The sequence below is a fragment of the Hyalella azteca genome, unplaced genomic scaffold, assembly GCF_000764305.2.
Source record: "Hyalella azteca isolate HAZT.00-mixed unplaced genomic scaffold, Hazt_2.0.2 contig9035, whole genome shotgun sequence".
NCBI lineage: Eukaryota > Metazoa > Arthropoda > Malacostraca > Amphipoda > Hyalellidae > Hyalella > Hyalella azteca.
In genome coordinates, this window is record NW_025939115.1 from 16141 (window position 1) to 29130 (window position 12990).

General features: G+C 35.4%; 1 protein-coding gene across 1 annotated transcript in view; it reads left to right on the top strand.

Moving 5' to 3' along the window:
• Positions 1-7682, top strand: part of LOC108671782 (NF-X1-type zinc finger protein NFXL1) — a 23156-nt gene extending 15474 nt beyond the window's left edge. The window contains exons 18-20 of the mRNA XM_047881873.1: positions 1104-1179; positions 7265-7410; positions 7643-7682. Of these exons, the coding sequence (XP_047737829.1) occupies positions 1104-1179; positions 7265-7410; positions 7643-7682 (262 nt within the window). The remainder of the gene's footprint in view (positions 1-1103; positions 1180-7264; positions 7411-7642) is intronic.
• The last annotated feature ends 5308 nt before the right edge of the window (positions 7683-12990 follow it).

A 12990-nucleotide genomic window follows, 5' to 3' on the forward strand; every position in this document is an offset into this window, starting at 1 on the left:
CCTCCTTGTCACCTGTCCCTCCTTGTCACCTGTCCCTCCTTGTCACCTGTCCCTCCTTGTCACCTCACCAGAAAAGTTACACATGTAAAGCGTTATAAGAATCGAATATCGAGTATTTAGAATTATTTTTCCAGCATAACTTAATTATTAAAACGTCTTGTTGCAAGCATTATTATGATTAGTTTCGTATTATTTTACTTTCATCTGGACCATATGACACAGTTATTTACCCGAGTAAATAAATATTAATATAAATTGAATAAAATATGAAAAAAATAATAAATAAATAAATATAAATTATAACCTAAGTAAATAAATAAAATAGTGACTATTATTTTTATGTGTGTTTTCATCTGGACCATCTGACCCATTTATTTACCTGAGTAAATAAATAATAATATAAATTGAATAAAATATGAAAAATAAATAAATAAATGTAAATTATAACCTGAATAAATGAATGAAATAGTGACTATTATTTTTATGTGTGTTTTCATCTGGACCATTTGACCCATTTATTTACCTGAGTAAATAAATAATAATATAAATTGAATAAAATATGAAAAAAATGATAAATAAATGTAAATTATAACCTGAATAAATAAATAATAAAATAGTGACTATTATTTTTATGTGTGTTTTCATCTGGAACATTTGACCCATTTATTTACCTGAGTAAATAAATAATAATATAAATTGAATAAAGTATGGAAAAAATAATTAATAAATAAATATAAATTACCGTATAACCTAAGTAAATAAATAAAATAGTGACTATTATTTTTATGTGTGTTTACAGGTGGACCATTTGACCCATTTATTTACCTGAGTAAATAAATATTAATATAAATTGAATAAAATATGAGAAAAAATAAATAGATAAATGTAAATTATAACCTGAGTAAATAAATAAAATAGTGACCATTATTTTTATGTGTGTTTACAGGTGGACCATTTGACCCATTTATTTACCTGAGTAAATAAATAATAATATAAATTGAATAAAATATGGAAAAAATAATAAATAAATAAATATAAATTATAACCTGAGTAAATAAATAAAATAGTGACTATTTGACTCTTATTTTTATGTGTGTTTACAGTTGTTCGGAGTGGACGAAGTTGGCCGAGAAAGATGTCGAGGCCGCAAAATGCTGCGGCAACCGCTGTTATAAACTGGTAAGTTTTTTTTATAAAAAACTGAATTATAACTATTGTTTAATTAATGAATTAGTGAAATTTAATTTTTTTCATGTAATAACTGCCTATCTTCCCGCTGCATTATTTTACCATTATTTTGCACCCCTTTTTTTATAAAATTCCGCTGTCAATCATGCGTCTCATTATAATCATTGTAATTATAGTGTATGATTAGATCATATGTACTTGAGACGTAATATTCACTTTACCAATATTCAATATAGATATAATTTAATAATATAGATATTCATAATATTCAATATAGATATTCAATATAATAATATAGATATTCAATAACCGGCAACTGCCATCCCTGTGATGCCAAACTCCGCTTCCGCTGCCACTGTGGCCTCCTACTTGTACACTCTACGTACGCCTTATATATATTTAAACAATTGTATACTTAATATAATAATAATGCAACCAAATGAAAAAAAATCAATTATTATACATAAGGAAAAATTATTTCTGATAGCACCTTTGTGTTGGCCTTAAGTACACTCTACGTATGCCTTATATATATTTAAATAATTTTGTTGTATAATAAAATTATAATGTAACCTTACATTAAGTTATTATGTAGGTTATAGCATTCCTTACATTGTCACCTGTCCCTCCTTGTCACCTGTCCCTCCTTGTCACCTGTCCCTCCTTGTCACCTGTCCCTCCTTGTCACCTGTCCCTCCTTGTCACCTGTCCCTCCTTNAAGTTATTATGTAGGTTTGTAGGATTCCTTACATTAAGTTATTATGTAGGTTTGTAGGATTCCTTACATTAAGTTATTATGTAGGTTTGTAGGATTCCTTACATTAAGTTATTATGTAGGTTTGTAGGATTCCTTACATTAAGTTATTATGTAGGTTTGTAGGATTCCTTACATTAAGTTATTATGTAGGTTTGTAGGATTCCTTACATTAAGTTATTATGTAGGTTTGTAGGATTCCTTACATTAAGTTATTATGTAGGTTTGTAGGATTCCTTACATTAAGTTATTATGTAGGTTTGTAGGATTCCTTACATTAAGTTATTATGTAGGTTTGTAGGATTCCTTACATTAAGTTATTATGTAGGTTTGTAGGATTCCTTACATTAAGTTATTATGTAGGTTTGTAGGATTCCTTACATTAAGTTATTATGTAGGTTTGTAGGATTCCTTACATTAAGTTATTATGTAGGTTTGTAGGATTCCTTACATTAAGTTATTATGTAGGTTTGTAGGATTCCTTACATTAAGTTATTATGTAGGTTTGTAGGATTCCTTACATTAAGTTATTATGTAGGTTTGTAGGATTCCTTACATTAAGTTATTATGTAGGTTTGTAGGATTCCTTACATTAAGTTATTATGTAGGTTTGTAGGATTCCTTACATTAAGTTATTATGTAGGTTTGTAGGATTCCTTACATTAAGTTATTATGTAGGTTTGTAGGATTCCTTACATTAAGTTATTATGTAGGTTTGTAGGATTCCTTACATTAAGTTATTATGTAGGTTTGTAGGATTCCTTACATTAAGTTATTATGTAGGTTTGTAGGATTCCTTACATTAAGTTATTATGTAGGTTTGTAGGATTCCTTACATTAAGTTATTATGTAGGTTTGTAGGATTCCTTACATTAAGTTATTATGTAGGTTTGTAGGATTCCTTACATTAAGTTATTATGTAGGTTTGTAGGATTCCTTACATTAAGTTATTATGTAGGTTTGTAGGATTCCTTACATTAAGTTATTATGTAGGTTTGTAGGATTCCTTACATTAAGTTATTATGTAGGTTTGTAGGATTCCTTACATTAAGTTATTATGTAGGTTTGTAGGATTCCTTACATTAAGTTATTATGTAGGTTTGTAGGATTCCTTACATTAAGTTATTATGTAGGTTTGTAGGATTCCTTACATTAAGTTATTATGTAGGTTTGTAGGATTCCTTACATTAAGTTATTATGTAGGTTTGTAGGATTCCTTACATTAAGTTATTATGTAGGTAGGATTAATTGTGGGCGGAAGCGAATGCTATATAAGGGCTAGCAACCTTATTTAAGTAAGGCCCCCCAGTAGCTTATATAAATAAGCGTTCCGCGATGTAACTCGTCGGTAGAGTTCTCCGACCTTACGGTCGACGCCGTAGCTTATACCTCTGTATATCGTATTATATGTATCTATTATCGTATTATCTGTATATATATATCGTATTATATATACCTCTGTATATCTATATACCTCATATATACCTCTGTATATCGTATTATCTGTATCTATTATCGTATTATCTGTATATATATCGTATTATATATACCTCTGTATATCTATATACCTTATATATACCTCTGTATATCGTATTATACCTCTGTCTATTACCTAATCCTAATGTATANCAGCAGTGAGTCATACGAGGTCATTCCTCGTCAGCAGTGAGTCATACGAGGTCATTCCTCGTCAGCAGTGAGTCATACGAGGTCATTCCTCGTCAGCAGTGAGTCATACGAGGTCATTCCTCGTCAGCAGTGAGTCATACGAGGTCATTCCTCGTCAGCAGTGAGTCATACGAGGTCATTCCTCGTCAGCAGTGAGTCATACGAGGTCATTCCTCGTCAGCAGTGAGTCATACGAGGTCATTCCTCGTCAGCAGTGAGTCATACGAGGTCATTCCTCGTCAGCAGTGAGTCATACGAGGTCATTCCTCGTCAGCAGTGAGTCATACGAGGTCATTCCTCGTCAGCAGTGAGTCATACGAGGTCATTCCTCGTCAGCAGTGAGTCATACGAGGTCATTCCTCGTCAGCAGTGAGTCATACGAGGTCATTCCTAGTCAGCAGTGAGTCATACGAGGTCATTCCTCGTCAGCAGTGAGTCATACGAGGTCATTCCTAGTCAGCAGTGAGTCATACGAGGTCATTCCTTCTTGGAGGTCATGTGAGGTCATTCCTCTTCAGGTTTAGTGTGGTGATTAATTATGAACAGTACGTACTAATACAACAACAATAATTCCAGTGGGGAAAATTAGTATTTAGTAATTGTGCAAGTTCTCCCACTTATAATGATGAGAATGCCTGTAATTGACATCATAGGTAGACCTTAACTATGCGAGACAAAAGGAAAAAAAATTGAGAAAATAATTTTGTCGGACTTTTAAAAAAATGTATTCACAAATAATGGTGGAAAACAAGTATTTGGTCACCTACAAACAATCAAGATTTCTGGCTCTCACAGACCTGTAACTTCTTTTTTAAGAGACATCACTTTCCCCCATTCATTACCTGTATTAATGGAACCTGTTTGAAGTCGTTAACTGTATAAAAGACACACAACCTCAAACGGTCACACTCGAAACTCCATTATGATGAAGACGAAAGTGCTGTCGGAGGACACCAGGGCCTATACTTTCAAAAAAAAGTTAAGAGATCGTAAGTTCATCAGCCAATCATTGACGGCCTTTCAAGCAAAATCCACCAATCATAGACAAGAAAATAGAGCGCAAGTACTTACGTTCACTTAGCGAGTTTTGAAAGTATGGCCCCAGAAACCGAATTATAGACCTGTACCAGGCTGGGAAGTCTGAATCTGCAAGAGGCAAGCAGCTTGGCGTGATGAAATCTGCTGTGGGAGCAATAATCAGCAAATGGAAGACCTACAAGTCTACAAGACCACTACTAATCTCCCACGATCTGGGTCTCCACGCGAGGTCTCAGCCCGTGGGGTCAAAACGATCACAAGAACGGTGAGGAAAAATCCCAGAACCACAAGGGGAACCACATACAGAAACCACATACAGAAACCACATACAGGGGAACCACATACAGAAACCTCATACAGGGGAACCACATACAGAAACCACATATAGGAACCACACACAGAAACCTCATACAGGGGAACCACATACAGAAACCACATCCCAGAACCATATACAGAAAGCTGGGACCAACGTTACAAAGGCTACCATCAGCAACACACTACGACGCAAGACCAGCTTAATGGACATGGATATGGACCAGCTTAAGCCAGTCCATATCCATGCACGTATCAAGTTTGCTAGAGAGCAGTTGGATGTTCCAGAGGGAGAATGTCATATGGTCGGAGTATTGGGAGAGTATGTCATATGAGAATGACCCTCATGCTCTGACCCTCACGAATGACCCTAATACTCTGACCCTCACGAATGACCCTAATACTCTGACCCTCACGAATGACCCTAATACTCTGACCCTCACGAATGACCCTAATACTCTGACCCTTCGAATGACCCTAATACTTTGACCCTCACGAATGACCCTAATACTCTGACTCTCACGAATGACCCTTATACTCTGACCCTCACGAATGACCCTAATACTCTGACCCTCACGAATGACTCTCACGAATGACCCTCATACTCTGACCCTCACGAATGACTCTCACGAATGACCCTCATACTCTGACCCTCATGAGAATATGAGGATCAGAGTATTGGTAGATTGTCATGTGGTCATTTAAAACCAAAGTAGAACTATTTGGTAAAAACACAACTCGTCGTGTTTGGAGGAAAGTGAGTGCGGAGTTTCATCCATGGAACATCATACCAACTGTGAAGCATGGGGGTGGCAACATCATGCTTTGGGGCTGTTTTTCTGCAAAGGGACCAGGGTCTATACTTTCAATAAAAGTTAAGAGATTGTAAGTTCATCAGCCAATCATTGACGTCTTTCAAGCAAAATCCACTAATCATAGACAAGAAAATAGAGCGGAAGTAGTTACGTTCACTTAGCGAGTTTTGAATGTATGGCCCCAGGACGGCTGGTCCGTGTAGATGAACGAATAAATATGGCCATGTAACTTTAGATTTTGTGTTCAAACCTCCTACCATCAGCAAGGGCAATGGAGATGAAACGTGGCTGGGTCTTTCAGCATGACAAAGATCCCAAGCACACTGCCAGGGGCCATACTTTCAAAACTCGCTAAGTGAGCGTAAGTACTTACGCTCTATTTTCTTATCTATGATTGGTGTATTTTGCTCGAAAGGCCGTCAATGATTGGCTGATGAACTTACGATCTCTTAACTTTTTTTGAAAGTATAGGCCCAGGGCAACAAAGGAGTGGCTTCGTTAGAAACATTTCTAAGTCCTGGAGTGACCTAGCCAGTCTTCCGATCTCAACCCCACCGAAAACATTTGGAGGGAGTTGAAAGCATGGTTGAATTAATACATGTATTATTTCAACCATGGTTGAAAGTCCGTATTGCTCGCCGACAGCTCCAAAACATCAATACTTTAGAGATCTGCATGGAGGAATGGGCTAAGATACCAGCAACAATGTGTACCAACCTTGTAAAGACTCACAGAAAACGTTTGTCATTGCCAACAAAAGATATACGATAAAGTATTTAAATGAACTTTTGTTATTGATCAAATACTTATTTTCCACCATCATTTGCAAATAACATCTTCAACACGTTGACTCCGATTGCTTCGTCTTGTACTATTATTTCATTTTTGTACTATTATGAAACAGGGTTTCCAGACGGTATTTTTTCCTGAAAAAGTCCACAAATTAGTTTTTTAAAAGGGTTGGCCGGCTAAAATTTATGATAGGGGTACTTCCTAATTAAATTTAATAATAAATGGAATTTCTACACCGGAACTTACAAATATACTAGTATATATATTGAGGTACAGGCCTTTTTTGTTCGCGGACTTGGCCGTTTTTTATGCCATCTGGCAACCCTGAATTATGTACCACTACGTTCTGGAAAAATACATTTCGTGGTACGCATATGTACCACTTCAGAGTCAACGTGTTAAAAGGCCGACAAAATAATTTTCTCTGTTTTTTTCAAATTTTGTCTCTCATAGTTGAGGTCTACCTATTATGTTAATTGGTGACTGACTAAATACTTTTTTTCCCCGCTGTAATTAAGAAAGATGATCGTTTAAAAATGATTAAATTGCATGAATACATACTTATTTTCCCCACTGTAATTAAGAAAAATTATCGTTTAATAATAATTAAAGTGCGAGTATCTATACTTATTTTCCCCGATGTAATTATGAATAATGATCGTTTAATAATAATTAAATTGCAAGTATCTCCTGGCAGACGCAGACTGCGGAGCAGCTGCGGCAGGCGGCGCAGGCGGAGGAGGACCTGCGGCGCGAGGCACAGGAATTTCTGCGCAGGCGCGGGGGCAAGAAGGGGGGGCGGGGCAAACGGACCCCCCCGGACCCCACGGGGGACAAGCTCATGTGGGGGGAAATCATCCTGACCCAGTTTAGCCCGGCAAAAGAGCGTATCAGTGCTACGGATAAGAAAGTGTGTCAATATTTGGACACAATGTACCATTAATTTTTTGTAGTGTAGAGTTCTTAAATTTTTCGTAACTTGTTGTTTCATTCTCCGTGCAAGCTTCAACTGCGGGAAAGTTCAACGTTGATGAAACTGTTGATTCTGTTGAATACTTGACGTGTTCCTTGTCAGCTGCAACGATACCGTGCACTTGACAGCAGTTGCCAAGTGATCTGTCAAATGCAACTGCCAAGTTTCCATCTGAAAAATTAATATCCCGAAGACTTCGGCGAAGTGTGACAAGTTGGCAGGATTCTGGAATATTGGGAAATTGCGTAGAATTCTGGGAATTACGTAGGATTCTGGGAATTGCGTAGGATTCTGGGAATTGCGTATAATTCTGGGAATTGCGTTGAATTCTGGGAATTGCGTCGAACTCTGGGAATTGCGTAGGATTCTGGGAATTTCATAGAATTCTGGGAATTGCATAGAATTCTGGGAATTGTGTAGAATTCTGGGAATTGCGTAAAATTCTGGGAGTGGCATAGAATTCTGAGAATTGCTTAGCATTCTGGGAATTGCGTAGAATTCTGGGAATTGGCAGGATTGTGGGAATGTGCTAATTCTACGAACGGGGCATAATAATATTAATTTTACACAATATTGGGATTTCAGACGAATACTTAAATGGCCAAAATACTGATGTTAAGTGAGAATATTATGAATATTATACCGCCATGTAAGTCAGGATTCATTAATATATGAATATTATACCGCCATATGTGTCAGGATTAATATATGAGTATTATACCTCCAAGTCAGGATTAATTAATATATGATATTATATCGCCATGTAAGTCGGGATTAATATATGAAAATTATACCGCCATGTTAGTCAGGATTAATCAATATATGAATATTATATCGCCATCTAAGTCAGGATTAATATATGAATATTATACCGCCATGTTAGTCAGGATTAATTAATATATGAATATTATATTAATTCAGGATTAATATATTAAGGATATGAAAGAGGCTTCAAATAAAAGACATTTATTCACTGAAGCTCCTAGGCGAGCGTCGCAAATAACGAAGAAGATGCTAGATTAATATATTAAGGATATGAAAGAGGCTTCAAATAAAAGACATTTATTCACTCAAGCTCCTAGGCGAGCGTCGCAAATAACGAAGAAGATGCTGCAGAAAACGCAGCCACGGCAGCGCTCGGCTGAACAACTCGCGCGCTTACCACAAAAATAAAAATAATAATTATAATAATAAAATAAAAAAATGACAAAAAAATTGATTAATGACTCTCGCGCTTACCACAAAAATAAAAAATAAATAAAAAAAAAATAAAAAAATAAAAAATGACAGAAAAAATTGATCAATGTTCTGGAATATGTATTTTTTTAAACACATTATTTTTATAAGAGAAAGCGTGAGCAGGGGATTTTTTTTCAAAAACTTTTGGAAGTATTTCTTTCTAAATACATTATTTTTGATAAGAGAAAAAGTGAGCGGGGGGTAATTTTTCAAAAAATTTTCAGTATTTTTTCTTTGAAAAATTCAAAATTTTACTGATTACATCTTATAAATTCCAACATTCTGAAGGCAAAAGAATTTATGCAAATTTTAATCAAACTCGTCTCGCTAATACGAATGATCGATAGCGATCTTTCGTTGGTTAATTAATATTTTTAAATTCAGCGCTTTTTATTACTGAACACAAAAATTTCAATTTTTTGCCTACTTCGTGGAAACTCTTGGAAAAATAGCGAAGATCAATGCTTCGAGTAACTAAAATATTTCCAATATCAACGTTTAAAATGACTTTGCAACAGCTCAGTTCGAATTTGATTCAAATTACCTGAATTAAAAAATTCATACACTGTCAAAAAACATTTTTTTCATCAACTGAAATATTAAATTTAATAAAATCGGCATTAAGAAATTGAAATTGTTCGACACAAAGAAAGCAATATGAATTGTTTACCAAATAATCAGATCAAGAATAACGAACCGCCATCTTTTCTTACATCAAATAACCTACTTCGCTACGATAATTTTCTTAAAACAGCGATTTGTTTATACAGCAAAGATAGTGAGAGGAGGAAAAAATTAAGATAAAGATAATCTTGACGCCTGAACATCAGCTTAATTCTACAGACCATTTTACAAAGCTTCCGAGGATGGGCTTATCTTATCTTAAGATTTATTATCAACTAATAAGATAATTTATTGTAATTATTTATAATAATAGTTGGCTTAGATCCTATGACGTTCATTCTTTATTCAAATCACACACAAGGGAAGGAAAATTAGTTAGTTTATGTCATGTCGACTTTCTTTAACTTTCCAGCTTTCCTTCCCATACAAACACACTTTCTCTCACTTAATAATACATAAAAAAGAACGGTAGACTTTCTTGAATTCCTCTTAACTATTCAGACTAATTCAAGTAAGCAATGTCTTATAAATTCATCCTTATCCAAGATTCATCGTAAGACAATGAATAAATTGCTTGGATTCATGCAAAGAATTTCGAATTCCGTTCAGTAGAAAAATTAATTCAGAAAACCTCGTGAATTTTTCATCGGCTATTCAACGCATACGAATTATTGACATACAAAATATCGGTTGACACATTAAGTTAGGTTGCCCTTTAAAGTATAGGTTTCCATATAAAATATAGGTTGACACATAATAATTAGTTGACATATGTATATATATCATGCCGAAACTCAGCCGATCTAATCATCATAGTCAACTGAGTTGACTTATCATCACAATGATGGTGTGATGAAGCGGCATGCATCATAAATACATGTCTTAACATGACTAGTGTTATGTGCGTCATGTCCATGCACATTAAACATTATAGTGAAGCAAAATGTTATACATCATTAAACGTACCGCGTCACTATAACGAGCCAAATGGACGCACTCTAATGAATTCGACTTCACTATTTCTCCTTTGCATCAAACATCGTAATGCAGAACTTCTCAAATAAATAATGCTCATTATTATAATAACAATAAACTCGCCGGGAACTTTAAAAAGCAAATAACTTAAATTAGTTGGAATTTCAAAGTAGACAAAAGTAGACAAAAATTTTTAGGCCTTTCTTCTTTCCGTAGAAAACGGAAAGAAGAAAGGCCTACAAAATCGCGATGGCTTTATTAGAGCCGAACATAGAATGCCTCTTCTGAACACTTGATATTTACAAGCCAACGCACATTTGAACAAAACACTTACGAACTAAAGACTTCTTAACGATATTATCGACACGATATCAGAGAAGAGACATACGATTGGCTACTTGCTGGCGACTTTATCGTGGCGATGAAGATTTTTATGTCGGGAAAACTATGCTAAATATCAGCAGACGATGTTTATGTCAGGAAAACTATGCTAAATATCAGCAGACGATGTTCATGTCAGAAAAACTATGCTAAATGTCAGCAGACGATGTTTATGTCGGGAAAACTATGCTAAATGTCAGCATATGTTTATGTCGGGAAAACTATGCTAAATGTCAGCAAACGATTTTTATGTCGGGAAAACTATGCTAAATGTCGGTATACGATGTTTATGTCGGTTGGTTTCAAAAGATCCCCACTCCGGTTATTTAATTAGGCCTAAAAATAACATAGAACAGGCTCATTGAACAGCATAGAATATATACGCCTATAACACATGGTTTATATGCACTTAAAATAAGGCTCCGTCTCTCACGCCGACCCCATGACCCGCCGTGGCATCCGTCTCTCACGCCGACCCCATGACCCGTCTCTCACGCCGACCCCATGACCCGCCGTGGCAGTGGACCCCATGACCCGCCGTGACTGTGGACCCCATGACCCGCCGTGGCCGTGGACCCCATGACCCGCCGTGGCAATGAGGTCCTCCATCGAAACATTAACCATATTTTAATTAACCAAGACCAAATATTAATTAAAAAGCTAATTAATTCTTCATCTTCTTTGCTAGGTATGTACACGAGGGGGGTGAGAGGGGAGAGGGGAAAGAGAGGGGAAAGAGAGGGGTGAGAGGGGAATAGTGAAAAACAGGGAGGGAAAATGAAGGAATGGATGAAAGTGAAAGAGTAAGAAAAGTAAGAAGGTGGGTGAGAAAAAAATTCACTTACACGATGAAATTTCATTGCCTTGTTTTAATTCACTCATTCATCTCACTCAGGGAACACACGTGAACAAATAGTCAAACTTTTGCGGCAATTAAATCACAACAATCATTATGGTGCAATCATCATAATAATATGAATGATAATCATGATAAGCAATCATCATAATTAAATGAATGATAATCATGATAAATCATTAATTAATTCAATAAAAAAACTCCGGAAATACAATAAATGACCAAGTTATATTGTAAAAATATTGACTCACTTTCTGATACGCCTTTTGTCGGGTCAAGTGGGTCAGGGTGACTCACAAAAAAGCAGAAAGTACATCGATATTTGGACAAAAACTCACTAATTTATTTGCGTTCACTAATTTTTTGCGTAAGGTTGCCCACTCATCAAAAAGAATCCAGGAAAGGAAGAATGTTCGAACTTTCACCAACTTTCTAAGTTGAAAGTAAAAACTTTCATCTTAATAAAATAATATTAAAGAATGAGAGAAAAACATTATAATTAAGAAAGGGTTAAGAGGTGATGAAGTGAATGGGGAAAGGAAGGGAGGTAGGTGAAGGAAATACAAATGAAAGGAGGGATGAAATGAAAGGAGGGATGGAATACAAGGGAATGAAGGAGAGGAATAGAGGCAGTGGCTTGCATGGAGGGAATGCAATAACGGGAGAATAAAGATAATGGATTAACAAACATCATAATTAAAAGCCGGGAATAATAACAATAAAAATAATGGAAAATCGGATCCGAGGGCGAAAAAAAATACATTTAATGAATACATGATAATAATAATAAAATAATAATAATGACATAGAAATTAGGGAATGGTTAATGCAAATGACAAAAGAAAGAAGGATGAAGTAAAGGAAATATACGCATGACAACACACCTAACACGCCATATATATAACACGCATGACACGCTACGTACTATAGCTTAACTTAGTATATATTTATATATGTATATATACGGGTATATATATATATATATATATATATATACAGGTATATATATATATAACTTAGTATATATTTATATATGTATATATACGGGAGTGTCATGAGTCGATCATCTTATAATATCACCACAAAGTAAACTCTAAGCAAAGTACAAACCTTCACAAACATTTAGTTTACAAAGAAACATTCAGTGATTATACCGTATTGAAAATATTCGTGCCTTATTCAGGGGCCGAACAAACCGGTCCTTTAAACCGGGCATAATTTTCTGTAGGGTAAAGATGTCTTCCCTCACTAGCTTCACTAGCACATGTCCCTCACTAGCACACTCCCCTCACTAGCAATCTCCCCTCACTAGCACAATCTCCTAACGAACAAACTTCCCTCACTAAAGCACTCCCCTCACTAGCTTCACTAGCAC